The sequence below is a fragment of the Papio anubis genome, chromosome 20 (genome assembly GCF_008728515.1).
Source record: "Papio anubis isolate 15944 chromosome 20, Panubis1.0, whole genome shotgun sequence".
Lineage (NCBI taxonomy): Eukaryota > Metazoa > Chordata > Mammalia > Primates > Cercopithecidae > Papio > Papio anubis.
This window is the reverse complement of record NC_044995.1, coordinates 26,452,270-26,473,165: the sequence shown is the minus strand read 5'-3', so window position 1 is coordinate 26,473,165 and position 20,896 is coordinate 26,452,270. Positions and strand designations below refer to the sequence as shown.

General features: G+C 40.2%; 1 protein-coding gene across 2 annotated transcripts in view; it reads left to right on the top strand.

Moving 5' to 3' along the window:
- The first annotated feature begins 2,210 nt into the window (after window positions 1–2,210).
- The window catches only part of URI1 (URI1 prefoldin like chaperone), a 74,759-nt gene continuing 56,073 nt past the window's right edge, over window positions 2,211–20,896 (top strand). The window contains exon 1 of one of the 2 annotated variants that reach the window (XM_003915272.4): window positions 2,211–2,654. In XM_003915272.4, coding sequence (XP_003915321.1) covers window positions 2,526–2,654 — 129 coding nt within the window. In that variant the 5' untranslated portion in view covers window positions 2,211–2,525. The remainder of the gene's footprint in view (window positions 2,655–20,896) is intronic. The other variant, XM_009194067.3, reaches the window with a different exon arrangement.

The following is a 20,896-nucleotide window of genomic DNA, read 5'->3' as shown; positions in this document are numbered from 1 at the left end:
ATAGAAAATTGTCCTGGTCATTCAGAAAATTTACTGGCCTTTTAAACGGGAAGTTCAGAAGTGATGCAGACTTCAGAGTTGGTTGATTCAGCCCTGGATCAAGTTGTGTGACGTTGTCAAGGACTTGGGTTCTGTTCTCAGCTCTGCTGACCGCAGATTGCACTTCATTCTGAGTACTGGAGTGTCTAGGTGGTCTGGGGGGGCGGGGGCTGTCTGATACCCACGGGGCTACCTGATTTGCACTTCCTGGCCAAGGGGATAGACTGATTCCTTATGGGAGCACTTTCGAAGAATGAAGGAGAACCTTCTCAGGCAGGGCATGCTGGCTCATGCCTGTAATCCCAGCACTTTGTGGAGGCCGAGGCGGGTGGATCACTTGAGGCTAGGAGTTTGAGACCAGCTTCGCCAACATGGTGAAACCCTGTTTCTACTAAAAATACAAAAATTAGCCAGGCGTGTTGGCGCGCGCCTGTAGTCCCAGCTACTCGGGAGGCTGAGGCAGGAGAATCGCTTGAACCCAGGAGGCAGACGTTGCAGTGAGCCAAGATGGCACCATTGCACTTCAGCCTGGGCAACAGAACAACAACAACAAAAAACAAACAAAAAAAACCTTCTCAGAAGCCTCCGGGAAATCTCTATTTGGACGACATCACACACCCATTTGAACCAACTACTTACAAGGGAGATGCATCACCCCCTTTGCCTGGAGCTAGGGTGTGTGGGTCAGCTTCCTACAGGCACAGGACTATGTGGTCTGGGGTTGAGCCCCCAAACGAGGGGAAGTGGGGTGGGCAGCTGCCAATCTCCATTACAAAGGATAAGAGTGGGGGCAGCAAGACCAGATCAATGGTTGCTGAGGTGGCCAGGGATGGAGAGAGGATGGTGGTGGTAGAGGAGGTGGTAAGAATGGTCAAGTTCTGGCTGTTCCAGAGGTGATGATGGTTGGATGTGCAGTGAGGAAAAATGTGCAGGAATGAACATTTATATTTTCCCAAGTTGTCCTTGCTTTCTTCCTTTGAAGCCATAAAAAGGAAAAAAATGGGTGGATCTGGACTTCGGAGCTGGGCAGGAGTGAGGGAAGAGAAGCAGAGCAAGCAGGCACACTAGGCTGTGACTCTGCAGGCATCTCTCTGCCTAGACCTGTCTGTATAATGTGGAACGAACAGGACCCATCTTTGTTGCTAGCGACTGCAGCATAGGGCAAGGCCACTTCCACGCAGTGAGGTTAATAGGAGGCTGTGCAAAGGGCTGTAGGAGCAAGTGGGCACAGGAGTTCTAAAATAATCGAACCGGCCAGGCGTGGTGGCTCACACCTTTAATCCGAGCACTTCAGGGAAGCCAAGACAGGAGGCTCGCTTAATGTGAAGACCAGCCTGGGCAACATAGCGAGACCCTGCCTCTACGAAAAATAGAAAAATTAACAGGATGTGTTGGTGCGGGCCGGTGGTCCCAGCTACTCCTGAGGCTGAGATGGGAAGATCGCTTGAGTCTAGGAGTTTGAGGCTGCACTGAGAAATGACGGCACTACTGCACTTCAGCCTGGGCGACAGACCATGACTCGGTCTCTTAAAAAAAAAAAAGAAAAAAGAAAAGTGGGGGCAAAGTTATCCTTGGAAAATTTCTTAGTCCATTCATAGCAGCATATTAAAATTAGTATAGTAGCTTAATTTATATGAGAAAATATAATGTGTACAGTAATTAATGAACATGCAAAATATAATTGTATATTTCAACTCCCTAAAAAGACACAGAAAAGAGTTGAATTTGCTAAAATTAAATGTGCTTATGAAACAGCTCTAGTACATGAATTAAGCTCCTAGATACAGATGCAGCGCGAAACAACAGGGAGGGAGATGGGGCACTCAAGGCGACACGTGGCTCTTGTGGCCCAGCGCTTCCTGGGCGTGGTGCTTCTTTAGAACGTCAGCTTTTTTATTTTTAAGGTTCCAAAGCCTATATTTAGTGCTTTCATATACTTAACCTCAAAAAAAAAGAAAGAAATATCGGTATAAAATGTGAGCTTGCAGAGGGATACAAACGCAGCCCAGCGACAACCACCTCCAGCCCCAGCCACGCGGTCCGCACCTGTCCCTCCCCTGGGGGCGGGGCCTGCGCAGGCTGGGCGTGTCGGGGGCGGGACCGGCGCGCTTGCTTGGGGCGGGGCTGGCGCGCTTGCTTCCGGCGTGCCGCGCGGGGCGGGGCCTGTGAGGAGGCGCGGAGGAGGCGCGGCCGCCACGGGACGCCTGGCTGGGCCCGCACCGGAGAGGCGTCTCGGTACCTGGCGGCCGGCCTGCTACTGGGAGCCCGCTGCGGGGCGGCGGCAGCGGGGGCATGCGCGTGTGAGATGCGGCCGCGGGTGGCGCGGAAGCGAGCAGCGGCGGCGGCGGCGGCGGGCGCGGCCTCCTGGGCGCGGGGCGCGCGGTGCCTGAAGGCGGGCGCGCGGGCGCTGGGTAGCCGCCGACCGCGCCGCCTGCGCAGGCGCTTGTTCAGGACTCACTCGCCGCACTGAGGCCCGCTGGCCGGTCATGGAGGCGCCCACCGTGGAGACGCCCCCAGACCCCTCGTCCCCTTCGGCCTCGGCCTCGGCACCGGCCCCGGTCCCGGTTCCGCTGCGCGCCCCGGACGTGGCGCGGCTGCGCGAGGAGCAGGAAAAGGTAACTGGCAGCCCCGCGCCGCTTCCGCCTCCGCCCGGCGGGCCGCCCCTGCCTGTGCTCCGGGCCGCTGCCCCGCGTGGCCTAGGCCCAGCTGCCCGGGCCCGCGGAGGGAACGGGGGAAAACTTTTGTCACGTGCTTCTGTTGTCTTTGTCTGCAGTCCTTTGACCTCGCAGCGGAGTGAGGGGTGTGCAGCCTGTTCGCCTGCCCAGGGAAGGGGGCTTCTGAGCTGAAGGCGTGCGGCAGCGCGTGGGAATTTGGGGGCGGGGGCAGCACGCTGTCAACGGAAGCGTTAGCCTTAATATTTGTAGCTTGTAATATCCTAAACATTGCTTGAAATGTATACTGTTTGTTGCTCTTTATTTGATTGCATGGAAAAGTTTTACTGCGTTTGTCATGATAATGCTTCCTGTGCAATAGTTGGTTATTTAATATTTGTAACACTATAATGCCATTTAAATATATAAAAAAAGAGAGTCTCACTATGTTGCCCAGGCTAATCTCGAACTTCTGGCCTCAAGCAATCCTCCCCCTCGCCTCCCCCCCACCTCGCTTCCCAAAGTGTTGGGATTATAGGCGTGAGTCACTGAACCCGGCTCATTTTTATAAATTTTAATTTCATCGTATAATAAATGAGTTTTAAACTACTGGTGAAGAGGGTACAAAGTTTTGTGTTTCCTAGTGGGACTTTATATAAAGAAGTATTCCCAATTTAAGAAATAGTTTTATTGTTAAATCTGATTTTTCTGTGGATCTTTCAGATTGATTCTGTCCCCTCAAGTGTCTTGAAATCATTACTTTGAAAAAGCAGTATTTAATTTGCTTAAAATATTTTATGTCATTTATGGAAGAGCATCATGGATTATAAAGGGTTAGGAAGTTGCTTCAACACTATAAGCAGTTTAAAAGTTCTTAACTTTTTAATTGAACATTCCTGTATAAGAACGGCTATTTATATAGATACAAAAATATACTCAGTTCAACTAGATGGGGGTTTTAATAGAACTTAAAAAACACTCGTTTGCTTGGAAACTACCTGTTGGGATCAACTGCGGGAATCATTCTTTGTTCTGATTGGTTTATTTTATGGGTTGGATTTCCGTTTCTCAGCCATTTTTCTCTAATAACGCAACTGTTAGGTTTGGAAGCCTATTTTCAAGATGAAGGTTTAAAAATCCAGTGGCTAGCGTGGTGACTCAAACCTATAATCCCAGCTGCTTGGGATGTCAAGGTCGTGAAATTGCTTGAAGCCAAGGAGTTCGAGACCAGCCTCGGCAACATAGGGAGACCCCGTCTATATAAAAAAATACAAAAAATTAGCCAGGCCATGGTGGTGCACGCCTGTAGTACCACGTACTTGGGAGACTGAGGTGGGAGAATCACTTGAGCCCAAGAGTTTTGAGTGGGCCGTGGTCATGGCACTGCACTTCACCCTGGGCGACAGAGTGAGACCCTGTCCTAAGAAGAAAAAAAAAAAAAAATATATATATATATATATATACACACACACACACACACACACACACACACACACACACACATATATTTAACTTAACTAGTTTGGCCTCTTTAAATTATAAGGCATTAATGTATTTTTTTTTTTTTTTAAAGAGAAAGAAAAAGAAAAAACAGCCCCTCATGAAATCTTACTCCTTTTGCCAAAACTTGGCATTTTTTATTCTTTTAGAGAATGTGACACAGACCCTTAGAGGATGGTGTTTCTATTGCCTTTCCTCTGCTGCAGTGGGGTAATTTCACCTCAGTGTATAATATGTGCATAATGCTGACCTGATATATTTTCTACAATTTGGCGTATTAAAAAGAGATCCTTAGTTTTATTCTGATGTTAGTGTGACTGAAATGCAAAGGATACTTTTTGGGGTGCTCTGAACAGCTTTCTGGTATCCTGTTGAGTTACATTGAAAGAGAGAGTAACTGCTTTTTCAGTTACAGTCTTGTGGCAAACTGAATGACTTTTCTGTAGACACTGTCTGTGCTACCAAATTATTTTTCTTTGTTGTGTTAGTGTTAATTTGGCACACAAAATAACCACGTGTATATCTATCATGGGTATGTAAAATTATCCCCAGTTCAGGAAAAAGCGTGTCAGTATTTAATCTATCTTTATTTAATAGAAGCATCTGCTTCAGTGGACAGGAGACCCTCAAGGCCGCAAAATAAACTGATTAGATAGCTGCACTGTAATTATAGTGTCGTACAGGAAAACTATCCAGTAAATCGGCAGTGAAAATTTTTTGTGAAGCACTTTATTTAGGCTTTAAAGCCAGCCCAGTTGTGGGAGTACAGTGAGTTCTAGTAAAGTAGAAGCATAGTGACATCCTGAGTGTAGAAGGGGAAAATGTCATAGTAGCTTTATATGTGGCACTTAGTAGTTGAATCAAGCATGCTTTTAAGCTCTTGGCCTTTCCCTACATGGGTTTTGTGAGACAGAGTTAAACTCTGCAGAAAATGATCTGAATGACTGTTTTCAGTTTCCCCTGGGAGGGTACCTACCTAGTTGGCTCTAGATGCAGAGAGAGAAATGAGTTCTTTACATACAGTGGGTGCCTTAGGCTTAGGGCGTAATCTTCTCTGGGAGCCTTGATTGAGAGGGGCTGGTAGGTAATGTGGCTTAAATGTTGCTCATTAGTATTGTTCTTTCTTTTTTTCCAAATTGAGCTAGGGAGTATAACAAGTTTTACCCTCTCTCCGTTTTTTTATTGTATGTTCTCTGGAACATGGAATAAAAAGAACAAAAAATTGGCAAACTGAGGAAGAGGACAGACAAGGGGCATGAACAAGCCACGACCTCTAACTGACAACATCTGTAGTCAGTGGTTAGGATCAAATATTTTAACATTGCTTTCACTTATAGAGTCAATGGTGAAACATTTCCAAGACAATTTGTTTTAGTTAAAACTTTGGTTGGTTTCTATTTTGATCTAGCAGAAAAACATGTGAGAAACATTCCCTGCAGCTTTGTTTATAATAATGAGAAAAACTAAAAGTCTGACATTAGGGAATTGGTTAAATGAATCAGGAGCTATTATGTAGGCATTGAAAACTAGGACAGTATGTATAGGGTGGTTCCCGTTATGTTTATGTAAGTACACATTTTATATAGGAAAACACTGTTGTTTTAAAAGTACACAATTTTATTATTTTACCTAAAAGTTTGTAAAATTGGATAGGATTTTTTTTTCCAAGAAAAGCTATTGATAAAACTTATTTTAATTTTAACGAAAATTGGAATGTTATTTTAATTGCAAAACACTTTCTGAGCCTGAAAAATGACTCTTGGCTGGTTTGAACGCCAATTAGGCAGGTTTATTTCTTGGTTACTTCAGAGCTGATATATATAATTTATTCAAACAACCATCTTCCAGTTGATTCCCTTTTTCCCCCCCCCCAAAGGTTTTCTTTATTTGTTACAAGATACAGGGAGAGGAGAGAAATTCAAAGCATCCTTTTTTTTTTTCTTTCTTTTAACTAAATCGTTTTTACTAACAGCAGTAAAATATTTGTTGGAAAAATGGGAGCTTAACCTGTCTAGACTGTGACCTATGCCATAAAATGTGTGGTCTAGGACTGTTGTGGAGTGTCTTGGGCTGTTCAGGGAGGTTTCCTTGTACTAAGATCTTGTTAAATCTGATTCTAATAATTGCATTATGTTGAAATTTTGGTTTCTTGGCTAAGGTGATGTTTCTGAGATATCTGTATTTTATATCTCTAGGTACTATTAGCTTTCGTTAGCAGAACTACCGAGATTTTATTGTAATATTTAAAAAAGTGGTATATCCAGTATCGTTTTTGTAGGCTTATTTGCAGGATAATAGTAAGATTAGAAAATTCATTAGGATAATATATTTATAATTGAGTGCCTCATGTAATTCTCACTTGGAATTTTGGAATAGCTGATATTTCCTGATATAGAGCCTTGGGGAATTAAATGCATTAAGAGTAAATATTTTAAATTTTTTATAAAGCAGAACAGCTAATTTAACTTAATGGAGGATTTTCATATTTCTTATGATAAACTAAACTGCACATAGTTTAAGGAACTGTCAGCCACGTAGGCCATATAACAACTATTCTTTCCAAGCCTAGAATCCATGCCATAGAATTTATGCAACAAATATTTAATGAGTATCTACTACATGCCAGGCATGTTCTGCTGAGTGTGCAGTAATGAACAAAATACAGAAAGTCCTTACTTTCATGGTTACACTCTAGGGGTGAAGGCCTGCAGTTACATAGCCTTACCTTGGGTGTTTGGTAGGTAAGGCTAAGTAGAAAAACAGGAAGGTAAGAGGACTGTAGAGAATGTAGGATGTGAGTACAGGGATGGTGTCTTCTGTAAGCCATCAGAGAGGGCTTCTCAGTTAGGTTCCATTTGAGCAGAAACTTGAAATAAGTGGGGAGTGACCTGTGTGAATATATGGGGGATATTTTGGAGAAGAGCTTTCTAACCAGTATGAGAGCAGTACCAGATCATTGTAAGAGTTTTGGTTTTTATATCTGTGAGATGGGAAACCATTGGAATGTGTTTTGAGGCTGATCTTAAATTATATCCATTTGTCATACATATGTGAAGAAATGGACGGATGGAATTACATTATAGAGAGCAACTCTGTGTGCCACGCATTGTGTTAGATGTTTACAGATCCGAACTTAGGATTTTCATTAATACTGTTTATTTTTCAGATGAACAGTTTGTTTCTAGTTTTTGCCTGGAACTTTCTCATGGTGCCTCTGTGTTTTCAGTTCCACTTACAATGCTTTTTCTAAGGTGGTTATACCAGTTTACCACTTGCTAGCAGTGAACAGAAGTTCTCCCTACTTCAGTCTTTACCACCATATGTCTTTTCATATTTGCTGGCCTATCTAGTGATGAGTAATGAGGTTGATGACCTTTTCAAATGTTTATTGGCTACTTGGATTTTTGTGTTTTGTTTTTGTGACATACTTGCTCGTCTCTTAACTATTTTCTATTGGGGATGTTAGTTATATTCTAATTGATTCATAGTAGTGACTGCCTTTCCAATTATATATTGTAAGTTTCTTCCCTGGTCTGTGGCTTGACTTGGAGCCCTTACAATGGTGTCTGTCCTTTGATAAACAGACATTCTTAATTTTAACAATTGTTTCCTTCATGGTTAGTGTTTTTTGTCTTGTTTTTAAGAAGTCTTTCTTACTACTCTTCTGAAGATATCCTCTTATATTGTCTAATAGAAGCTTTATTGCTTTGCTTTTCACGTTGAGAATCTACATTCTACCTGGAATTGGCTTTGTATATGGGGGGAATTGAGGTCAGGTTTCATTTTTTACTGTGTGGATACCTAGTTGCCCCATCAGCATTTATTGGAAAGAGTGTCATGTCTCCACCGCATTGTCATCTTTGTCATAAATCAGGTGACTGTGTAGTGGATCAGTTTCTTGACTGTTCTATTGGCTTGTCTATTCTTGCAGCAAACCTACACTGTCTAAATCATTATGACTTTGTAAGTTATCTTGATACCTGGTGCATGGTAATGTAGTTTTAGTTGTGGTTCCTCAAGTTTGCCTTTATTTTATCCTTTCCAGTCCGTATGCTGTTTCTTTCTTTTTCTTGCTTCTGATACTGGCCAGCTTAAGCGGTAGTAGTGGGCATCAGGGGTCAACTTTTAAACATTTACCATTAAGTGTGATATTTACTGTGAGTAATTTTTGTATTTGCTTTTATCAGATTAAGGAAATTTCCTTATATTCCAAATTTGCTATGAATTTTTATGAGTGGGTGTTGAATTTTAGAAATGCTTTTTCTAAATTTATTAATTATAGATAATTTATTGAAAAGAGTGTATTTGTTCTTTCTAATGTTGAAGTTACTTATTTTTTAAGAAAGGCACAGTTGTAATAATATGTTGGCTTGTATAACCAGAGGCACAATTCCATTTTGTAGGTGGGTGAGTTTTCAGAACTCATGTAAGTTATATTTTATTTTAGATAAACTTCTTATTGTCGTTGGCACTTAGTATTGTGCCAGTAATGTGCCGTAAGAAGAGACAACTTTGATTTTAGTCCTTTGGAAGTTGTCAGTAAACATAAAACAGTATTTCAAGGAGGAAGAAACCCATTTTCATTGTGTTAGGCTTCTCTAGATTGGAACGAAAGATGTAATGGTCCCAAAATGCTGGAGGGAAAGGGGGAAGAAGGTGCGTGGAATTTGTGATTTGGCCATAACTCCTTGATTTTGTTTTTCCACCTGTTGTTTTCATTTTGAGTTTAAAAACCTTTTAGCTTGTGTCACTTGCCTTAATCTCTACATTGATAAGTCTCAATCTTTTTAGCCTGCCATATGCAGTTTTTCACCCTTAAACTACACTACAACTGTTTATTTAAAAAATTATAAAACTACAGGAAAGGTGAAAGAACAATATGACGAACACTGTTTAGAGTAATCAATTAACATTTTGTCCCATTTGCTTTACTCTGTATATATTCTTTTTTTTTTCCCCTTTGCCCCTGTGGAACCATTCAGAAGTGAATTGCAGACATCACCACATCAGTAATACTGAAGCACATAATCATTTTACATCAAGGTCATTCTTCTACATAACCATATCTTTTTTCACATTCAAGAAATTAACATTGACATGTACCATATGCACATTTTCTCAGTTTTTCTAAAAATGTCCTTTATAACTTTCTTTCAATGCAAGAGCCAGTCAAAGATTACCATGGCATTTGGCTCTCTTATCTCCTTAATCTTCTTTTATCTAAAATTACTCCCCGCCACCTTCTGTCTTTATGAAATTGGCATTTTTGAAGCGTTAGATCAGTTTTCTTGTAGAATGTCCCACCATTTGGAGGTGTCTAATGAACGTAATCATGAAGAAACAAACATTTTTGGCAAGAATGTTACATAGATAGCTGGTTGGTGGCACATGTCTGTAGTCCCAATTATTCTGAAAACTCCGAAGGCTGAGGCAGGAGGATTGCTTGAGCCCTAGAGGTGGAGTCCAGTCTGGGCAACATAGTGGTAAGGTCCTGTCTCTGAAACACACACACACGCGCGCGCGTGTGTGCGCCTGATTACATAGATGATGATGACTTTTCATTGCATCACATCGGGAGACACATAATGTCATTTTGTCCCATTATTAGTGTTGCTAGCCACTAGTTTAAGGTGCCAGGTCTCTCCATCGTAAAGGTCCCTTTAAATGGTATAGTACTTGAAGACAGTGTAAATATCCTGTTCCTCAAAAGCCTATTGCCGTGGATGATCCTTGCCTAAATCACTCATATTGGTGTTTGCTAATTAGTGATTTTCTAACAATGTATTTATTAGTTTATGTTTTTCGATGAACAGGAACTCTAGAGGCCCCCCTCCTTTAGTTTTACAATAAACTCATTTTTTTTGTTGTTGTTTCAAATTGAGAGTGATGTGATTTCTGTCATTCCTTTTGATGTTCAAATTGTTTTGAATTTGGCCAATGGGAGCCCCTTAAAGCTGGCTCAAGCATGCATTCTTTTTTAAGATGGAGTTTTGCTCTTGTTGCCTAGGCTAGAGTACGGTGGCACGATCTTGGCTCACTGCAACCTCCGCCTCCTGGGTTCAAGTGACTCTCCTGCCTCAGCCTCCCAAGTAGCTGGAATTACAGGCCCCTGCCACCACGCCAGGCTACTTTTTTGTATTTTTAGTAGAGACAAGATTTCACCATGTTGGCCAGGCTGGTCTCAAACTCCTGACCTCAGGTGATCCACCTGCCTCGGCCTCCCAAAGTGCTGGGATTACAGGCATGAGCCACTGTGCCTGGCCTGTGCGTTCTTTTTTCATTATTTGATCATTACTTTGCTTTCTGGCGCAGGATGTTCCAGGCTTGCCTTGTAGTTTGCCTTAGTCCTGAAATTGACGATTTCTTCCAAGAGCCTTATAGAATAAGAAATGCTTAGAAACCGAGATACAGAGACAAGTTGTGCTGATTGCTGCTGGGGTGTTATTGCATCAAGCAGATAGTACGAAGGAAATATATTAACCTTCAATATACCAGAAAAAGCAGTCATCACCATTTACCATCTAGGGCCAGTGGATGCTATTTACTGTTTATATTTTTAAGTAATTTTTGCAAATAATCGACAGGTCTAAGAATAAGGGATAGTGAAAAACAATTTTATTGGAAAGTTTAATCAGAATTTAAACACAGCAATTCTCTTTATATTAAGCAAATCTTGATGCACACAGATTATAAGAGATTTAAGAATACCGCCACATGTCCTCTTAGAACAATGGGATTATCCAGGTTCTTGTTGCAAATTACAGTATCATGAAGTCCTTCCTGTTGAATGACTGGATAGGAATATCCTATTTGCTTTTTGTTCTTACAAGTATAGTGTTCACTCATGGAGTCTATGTTTCCTCGTTCTTATCAGTCAACCCATTTTTAATGTTCACTAAGTTTAGATGCATGTAATTTTTCTTCCACCATTGGCATGGTCTCTTCTAGGGCTTACAACTATACAGAGATAAATCATTACAGAATCCCTGCTTTCAGAACCTATTTCTGGTGTCTTCAGGGTTTTTTTTCTCCTAGCCGCTGACCTCAAGAAGTTAAAAAACTTACAGGAGTAGAAGAGGAAATAGAATTTAGAGATCTTTTATTCTAGCAATCTTGTTTTATTGTGGTAAACTAAATATATTTAATAAAATTTGCCATTTAACAATTCTTATGTGTATACTTTTCAGTGACATTGATTACATTCACTGTTAGGTAACCATCACTATTCTTTCTAAAACTTTTTCATCACCACAAACAGAAACTCTGTACTCATTAAGCAATAACGCTTTCATTCTCCCCTCCCAAACCCCTAGTCATTTATGACTATACATTTTGGTGCTTGTGTTTTTGGTGTCATATCTAAGAATCCATTGCCAGATACAAGGTCTTGAAGATTTATACCTATGTTTCCTTCTAGGGATTTCATGATTTTAGCTCTTATATTTAGGTCATTGATCATTTTGAGTTAATTTCTGTGTATTCATTGATTGTTGATTTTGAGAAAATTCATCTAGGATATTTTCATCTGAAGGCTCATGATCTGAGATTTAATTTATGCTCTCATTTCACCATCATCATGAGTGTCTTTCTGTGCTATCCAATGTGGTAGCCATTAACCACATGTGGCTATTATACTTACATTTAAAATTCAAATTAATTAAAATTAAGTAAAATAAAAATTCAGTTTTTTGGTTACAGTGGCCACATCTCAAGTGCTCATTAGTCACATTTGGCTATTGGCTGTTGTATTGGTCTGTGCTGATAAAGATTCCCATCATCAAAAAAAAAAAAAAAATTACTGGACTTCATTGGTCAAAAGTGCTACTAGCTCTTTATATTCATAATCTGATTCATTTAATTGTGAAGTATCTTTCCATCACTTTTTTCCTCTTTCCATTATAGGCAGAAAGTAAAAAAAATCTGAATTCTCAACTGTGTTTATTGAAAGCGAAAAGCAGACTACAAAGATGGTGTCTGTTATCATTTATACTTTTTTGAAAGATGATGCAGTACCCTAGGCAATGCAGTAAGAAGACGGAAGGATGATATATTTTATTGTTGATTGCATCATCCTTCTAGGTGCTTCCATGATTCTTCCATTTTATCATTTTCTTATTGGTTTTTTTTTTTTTAGCGCATAGTTAGGAATAGTTGATCATAAAATAATTACTAAGGTTATGATGAAATGGCTAGATGCAGGAAAACATAATCACTAGGATCCTGTAGTGTATCTTAGACTTACAAAGACACTGTACCCATATGGTAATTGCAAAATAAAATGAGTTTTTTTTCCTTCATAGGAAAATTTTCTTTTGATTCCTTGGCCTCTAAGAGGATAAAAGTCATGAAATATTAATCCTTGCAAATAGTTAGAACTACTCAAGAAAGAAACTAAAAAAACAAAAAACTGGGTTCAATGGACCTGCCTGTATACCCTGATACTTTGAATTCAAATCCATTACCACAAGGTTCTTAAATTTTCCCCAGTCTATATTTGAATCTCCCCTTCTTTCATAGTGAAAACTTTGGTTCTCAACATCTGTATTTATTCATTTGCTGTATCCTACAATATATACAAAATAGCTTCAGAATGACTATGTTAATACTACTGCCAATGGCAAACTTGTGAAGTAAAGTTCAAAATGTCTTTGTAGTTTCATTGGCTTTTGTATAATGAACGCTTTTGGGGTGTACAGGTAGGATACTGATCTCAAAAGTCACTTGAATTATTTTTTTCTGTGCAGTTATACCTTGGATTTTTATGTATATTGAATCTTAGTATTTGCTTTTTTATCTTTTTCACTTAATTGCATTTTATGAATACATGAAAATATTTACATGGTTCAAAAATCACAACTAAATCAGAAGTTATCCCTACTGAGGTAATTCTGATTCATTCTCATTCCTGCTCTTACCTACCCCTATAGGTAACCCTGTTTTTTTGAGACGGAGTTTCGCTTTTGTTGCCCAGGCTGGAGTGCAGTGGCGCGATCTCGGCTCACTGCAACCTCCACATCCCAGGTTCAAGCAATTCTCCTGCCTCAGCCTCCCAAGTAGCTGGAATTACAGGTGCCCACCACCATGCCCGGCTAATTTTGAAAATATTTTTAGTAGAAATGGAGTTTCACCATGTTCGCCAGGGTGGTTTCAAACTCCTGACCTCAGGTGATCTACCCGTCTCATCCTCCCAAAGTGCTAGGATTACGGGTGTGAGCCAGCACACCCGGCCTAGATAACCATTTACATTCACTTTTCACCTGTCCTTCCTGTGTTTCTTCTTTAAAAATAGTTACATGTGTTCACTTTGTCTCCCCTCCATACTGCCTTCTTATATAAAAGGTAGCATATTTTGCCTTTTGTTCATCTCATTAAATGATAAACTTGGGAATTACTCTGGTTCATAGAGATATTCCTCATCTTTTTTTCTTTTTTCTTTTTTGAGATGGAATCTCGCTCTGTCACCCAGGCTGGAGTGCAGTGGTGCATTCTCGGCTTACTGCAAGCTCCGCCTTCTGGGTTCATACCATTCTCCTGCCTCAGCCTGGCTAATTTTTTATTTTTAATTTTTTAGTAGAGATGGGGTTTCACGGTGTTAGCCAGGATAGTCTCATCTCCTGACCTCGTGATCCGCCCGCCTCGGCCTCCCAAAGTGCTGGGATTACAGGCGTGAACCACCGTGCCCGGCCTCGTCATCATATTTTGTGGTTGCATAGTGCTTTATGTCTGTGTCATCAGATATTCAACTAATGTCTTATTGATGGGCATTTGGTGTTTTTCAGTCTCTTGATAGTACAGCTAATGCCTCAGTAAATCACTTTATGCATATGTTGTTTCTCATTTGTGAAGTAACTTAGGGTAAAGTCCTAAAGATGGATGACTGAGTCAAAGACTAAATTTGTTTAGCTTTATCCATGTTTATAACCACCCTCTCAATGAACTGTTACCTTTAATTTAATTTACAATGTGAAATAAAAAGACTTAAGAGAAATAGAAGAATATTATATCCGAAAACTAGGAATTCCTTGAATTGGCCATTTCCTGTGATCTTCATTGCCATTTTCCCAGTTACTGTTTTTTTCTTTTCTTTTTTTTATTTTTTCTTCCCGGGTTCAAGTGATTTTCCTGCCTCAGCCTCCCAAGCAGCTGGGATTAACAGGCACCCACCACCATGCCCAGCTAATTTTTATATTTTTAGTTGAGACGGGTTTTCACTATGTTGGCCAGGCAGGTCTCAAACTCTTGATCTCAGGTGATACGCCCTCCTTGGCCCCCCAAAGTGCTGGGATTACAGGCGTGAGCTACCGTGCCCGGCCCAGTTATCATTTCTTACAAAAGAGGCAGTGATTCTTGGCTGGTCTTGGCAGTTTGGCAGTTCCACTTTTGTTCCTTTTCTGTTTATTTTCCAGAGTAGTCTTTTTTTTTCTTTTTTTTGAGATGGACTTTCACTCTTGTTGCCCAGGCTGGAGTGCAGTGGAGTGGTCTTGGCTCATTGCAGCCTCCGCCTCCCGGGTTCAAGTGATTCTCCTGCCTCAGCCTCCCATGTAGCTGGGATTACAGGTGCCCACCACCACGCCCAGCTAATTTTTTTTATTTTTTTTATTTTTTTTTTTATTTTTTTATTTTTTATTTTTTATTTTTTATTTATTTATTTATTTTTTTGAGACGGAGTCTCACTCTGCCGCCCAGGCTGGAGTGCAGTGGCCGGATCTCAGCTCACTGCAAGCTCCGCCTCCCGGGTTCACGCCATTCTCCTGCCTCAGCCTCCCGAGTAGTTGGGACTACAGGCGCCCGCCACCTCGCCCGGCTAGTTTTTGTATTTTTTTTTTTTAGTAGAGACGGGGTTTCACCGTGTTAGCCAGGGTGGTCTCGATCTCCTGACCTCGTGATCCGCCCGTCTCGGCCTCCCAAAGTGCTGGGATTACAGGCTTGAGCCACCGCGCCCGGCCAATTTTTTTTATTTTTAGTAGAGATGAGGTTTTACCATGTTGATCAGGCTGGTCTCGAACTCCTGACCTCAGGTGATCCACCTGTCTCGGCCTCCCAAAGTTTTACAGGCATGAGCCATGGCTCCTGGCCCAGAGTAGTCTTTTTAAGAATGCAAATTGGATTATGTCATTTTGTCATTTTCCTGCTGATAATTCTTTCGGATTTATCAGCAAGAAAACCGTAAAATAAATACAATTTATGTTTTGATATTTTAAAATGGATTCCAAGTTTCTTTTGACATCTGTAACTTTTCTTCTATTTTCATGAATGTATTAATCATAAAGTCTATTATATTTTATAAATGCAATGTGTCAGTCAAATGAAGGTCTGCTTTTATTCTTTCCTCTTGGTTTCTTTACGGCTGCTTCTGTTTTTATAGATTGCCTTGTACCTTGTATTTTTGAACTGGATGCCAGATGTTGTGATGAAAAATCCTAGAGATTCTGGATGATGTTACCCTTCTTCAAAGTGGGTTAAGTTTTCTTTTAGCAGCCAGAGTAATCCTAATGGATTATGTTGTCTGTTTCATACATTATGTGATTATGTGTGTGTAGCTCTGTTTCTCTATTCGGTTCCATTGGATTATTTGCCTATAATTGCACCAGTATCATACTCTTACTATTTTAGTTTTATAATAAGTGTTGATATCTAGTAGTAAAATTCCTATAGCACTTTGTTCTTCAAGGTTGTTGTTACTATTCTGACCCTTTGCTTTTTTGTATATATTTTAGGATCAACTTTCCAGTACTCAAAAAATAACATTACTGGGGTTTTACTTGGAGTGCACTGGATCTAAAGATCAGTTTGAAGATAATTAAGATGTTTACAATATTAAGTTTTAAAATCTGTGAGCACTGTATATCAATTTACTTCTATAACTTTTCAGTATTAGCTTTTAAAAGTATACAGATCTTCATGTGTTAGATTTATTTCTAGATACTATTTTTTATTGCCTTTTGTAATTTACTTACTATTTTTTGTTGTTGTTGTTGGTAACATACTTTATTTTTACATATTGACTTGGTTCCAAATTTATTTTTTTGTTGTCGTTTAAAAAATAGAGATGGGTTTGCTATGTTGGCTAGACTGGTCTCGAACTCCAGGCCTCAAGTGATCCACCCGCCTCTGCTTCCCAAAGTGCTGGGATTACAAATGTGAGCCACCATGCCTGGCCTAAATTTATTTGAATTCTAATTACTTGCCTATACATTCTGATAGTATCTGTGTAGTTACATACAGGCATGTTGTTTGTAAATACTGACAGTTATATTCATTCCCGTTCTTAAGATTTTTTTATGGTTGTTTTGTTTTTTGCCCTAATGTATGGGCTAGGACCTTTAGTGTAATGTAAAATAAAAGTTAGGACATTGGGCTTTACATACCAGGAGGGCAATTTTAAGTATTTCACCATACAGATGTTTGCAGTTGGCTTTTTGTAGCTACTCTTTATGAAAATAAGGACATTTTCTCTTGTTGCTAATTTTATCAAGAGTAGATGCTGAAGTTTATCAAATGTATTTTATCTGTTTCTTGAGATAACAATATGGTAAATTACTTTGATTCTTTAAAAATACTCAAATGCCATTGCATTCCTGCAGCAAACTCATTTGTGTAGGATGTGTTTACCTTGTTATATATTGCTAGATTAAATTTGATAATATTTTATTAAGGTATTTTGTTCTGTTACATGAGGCAAAATTCTGTAATTCTTTTCTTTTCTTTTTTTTTTTGACTAATTCTACCAGCCGGGTGCTGTGGCTCACACCTGTAATCCCAGCACTTTGGGAAGCTGAGGTGGGCGGATCACCTGAGGTCAGGGGTTTGAGATCAGCCTGGCTAACATGGTGAAACCCCATCTCTACACAAAATACAAAAATAAGCCGGGTGTGGTGGTGGTGGGGGCCTGTAATCCCAGCCACTCGGAAGGTTGAGGCATGAGAATTGCTTGAACCCGGGAGGTGGAGGTTGCAGTGAGTTGAGATCATGCCACTGCATTCCAGCCTGGGCAAGTGAGACTTGGTCTCAAAAAAAAAAAAAAAAAAAAAAGATTAACACTACTTTAAACCTATGATTTTCTTTTCTTGTAATGTCCTTGTGAGGATTTGGCTTCAGAATTAGGCTGGCCTCATGAAACAGCTCCCATTTTTGTATATCCTATAAAAGAATTTGTATACTATTGTTACTGGTTTTTGTGTGTGTGTTCTGTTTTTGTTTTTATGAAACAGAATCTCGCTCTCTCATCCAGGCTGGAGTGCAGTGTCCAATCCTGGCTCATTGCAGCCTGGAACTCCCAGACTCAGATTATCCTCTCACCTCCGTCTCCCTGAGTAGCTGGGACTACAGGAATGCACCACCATGCCTGGCTAATTTTTCTGTATTTTTTGTAGATACAGAGTCTCACCATGTTGCCCAGGCTGGTCTTGAACTTCTGGGATCAAGCTATCCATCTGCCTTGGCCTCCCAAAGTGATGGACTGCAGGCTAGTCAGCCACTATGCCTGGCTGGTACTGTTTCTAACTTACATGTTTGGAACAGTTCATCAACAAAGCTGTCTGGGCCCAGTGTTTTTCTTGGACATTTTGTATGGAGATTTTAATATACTATGTCAATTTCTTTGAAGGTTCAAAGACTATCCAGATTTTCTGTTTCTAGTTGTATTGTTTTAGCAAAAGTGATTTTCAAGGAATTGTCCTTTCTAAGTTTTTAAGCTTATGGTCCCTCTGAGTTACCATTTCCTGTTATCTTTTTATTATCAGATTTGGTGGTAATGTCCTCTTTTTAATGACTGTAATTTTTAATTTGTGGGTTTTTTCCTCCCTTGATTTTTCTTATTTCCCCAGGCTGGAGTGCAGCAGCGCGATCTTGGCTCACTGCAAGCTCTGCCTCCCGAGTTCACGCTATTCTCCTGCCTCAGCCTCCTGAGTAGCTGGGACTACAGGCGCCTGCCACCACACCTGGTGAATTTTTTGTATTTTTAGTAGAGACGGGTTTCACCGTGTTAGCCAGTGTGGTCTCGATCTCCTGACCTCGTGATCCACCCGTCTTGGCCTCCCAAAGTGCTGGGATTACAGACGTGAGCCACCGCGCCCGGCCCTTTTTTCCTCTTTTCTAAGTCTGCTTTCTGCTTTATTGATTTCTTCTCTTTTTTTTTCTGTTTAAGGTTTTCCTTTGGCTGTAATTTTTCTAGCCCTTTGAGATGATGGTTGAGGTTATTGATATTAACCTTTCTTTATTATAAAATACACATTTTGAGCTTTAAATTTTTCTCTAATCATTGCCTTAGGTGCTCCACACATTTTGTATGTAATTTTCCTTAACAGTCATTTAAAAATATTTTCTAATTTCTATTGTGATTTGCTCATTGACCCATACATTGGAAATACATTCCTTTTCAAACATTATTTTCTACTTATTTTTCTGTTTCTCTAGTGTAGTCAGGGTACACATTCTGCATAATTGAAATTTAAGCTTGCTTTTTGACCTAATTTTTTTTTTCTTGGTAAATTTTTCATAATTTACTTGGAAAAAAATGTTAATCCTGCAGTTTTTGGGTTCAGTATATATCTGTTAGCTCAGGCTGCTTGAATATGTTCCAGTATTTTATGTCCTTGTTAATTTTTTTGTCTGCTAATTCTATCAGTTATTGAGATATGTATTAATATTCACTAGGATTGTAGATTTATTTTTCTCTTTTTTTTAACCTTTGCTTTATATATTTTATAGCTATGTTATTCATTGTGTACTTACAATTGTAATAACTTCCTGGTCAGTTGACCTTTTCACCATTCTGAGACATTTTTATCTCCTAGTAATGCTACTTGCCTTCAAGTCTCCTTTGTTGGATAATAGTATGGTCACACCAGCTAAATTTGTTTTGTCTATCTTTAAAATAAAAAATCTTTTAACTTCAGTCTTTTGGGTTCAAAGTGTGTCTCATAAACAGCATATTGTTGTGGTTTTAATACTCAGTCTAGATATCTTTTCCTTTTATTTAGAGTGTTTTAAGCCATTATATGTAGTAGGATTCCTGATATATTTAATTTTGTCACCTTTCTATTAGACTTACATTGTATTTATTTTTTATCTAAAAATATTGTAGTAAAATATAACAAAATTTACCATTTTAATAATTTTATTTTAAGAGACTGCATCTTGATTTGTCACTCAGGCTGGAGTGCAGTGGCATGGTCATAGCTCACTGCAACCTTGAACTCCTGAGCTCAAGTGATCCTCCTACCTCAGTCTCCTGAGTAGCTGGGACTACAGGTGCGTGCCATTGTGCCTAGCTGATTAAAAAAATTTTTCTTTTTGTAGAGACAGGGACTCACTATGTTGCCCAGGGTGGTCTTGAACTCCTGGCCTCATGCGGTCTTCATGCCTTGGCCTCTCAGAGTGCTGCTCATTTTAATCATTTTTAAGTGTACAGTTCAGTGGCATTGGGTGTACAGTTCAGTGGTATATTCACGTTGTTGATCAACCATAATTACCATCCATCTCCAGGCTTTTTTTTTTTAAATCTTGCAAAACAAACTCTGTCGCTTAAACAATAACTCTTAATTCTTCCCCTTCCTGATCTGGCCACCACCATTGTATTATACTTTTTGTCTCTCTGAATTTGATTACTCTAGGTAACCTTTTTTTTTTTGAGACAGAGTCTCACTCTGTTGCCCAGGCTGGAGTGCAGTCGTGTGATCTTGGCTCAGTACAAGCCCTGCCTCCCGGGTTCACGCCTTTCTCCTGCCTCAGCCTCCTGAGTAGCTGGGACTACAGGCGCTCGACACCATGCCCGGCTAATTTTTGTTGTATTTTTTAGTAGAGACAGGGTTTCACTATGTTGGTCTGGCTGATCTCGATCTCCTGACCTCGTGAGCCGCCCGCCTCGGCCTCCCAAAGTGCTGGGATTACAGGCGTGAGCCACCGCGCCTGGCCTACTCTAGGTACCTTTACGTGGAATCATATAGTATTTGTCCTTTTGTGACTGGGTTATTTCACTTACCGTAATGTCTCAAGGTTCATCCATGTTGTAGCACATATCAGAATTTCTTCCTTTTTAAGGCTGAATAAAATTCTGTTGTATTATAGAATGTATTATACAGTGTATTATACATTTTTGTTTATTTTAGCATCCATGGATACTTGGGTTGCCTCTGCCTTTTGGTGATGTTGAGTAATGCTGCTGTGAACATGGGTGTTTTGTTTATCTGCTTTCTTTTCTTTTTTTTTTTTTGAGATGGAGTTTCACTCTTATTGCCCAGGCTGGAGTACAGTGGCACAATCTCGACTCACTGCAGCCTGTGTCTCCCGGGTTCAAGTGAGTCTCCTGCCTCAGCCTGCCAAGTCGCTGAGATTACAGGCATGCACCACCACCCCCAGCTAATTTTTTGAGTTTGGTAGAGATGGGGTTTCACCATGTTGGTCAGGCTGGTCTTGAACTTCTGACCTCAGGTGATCCACCCACCTCGGACTCCCAAAGTGCTGGGATTACAGGTGTGAGCCACTGCACCCGGCTGCTTTTGATTCTTTTGGTTGTGCTCAGAGGTGGAATTTCTGGATCCATATGGTAATTCTATGTTTACTTTTTAAGGAACTGCCACACTGCTTTCCCAGGTGACTGTACCATTTCACATTCCCAGACAAATTCACAAGGGTTGCAGTCCACATACTGGGCAACTTTTGGCATTTGCTGTTTTTGTTTTCTATAAGGGCCATCCTCATGACTG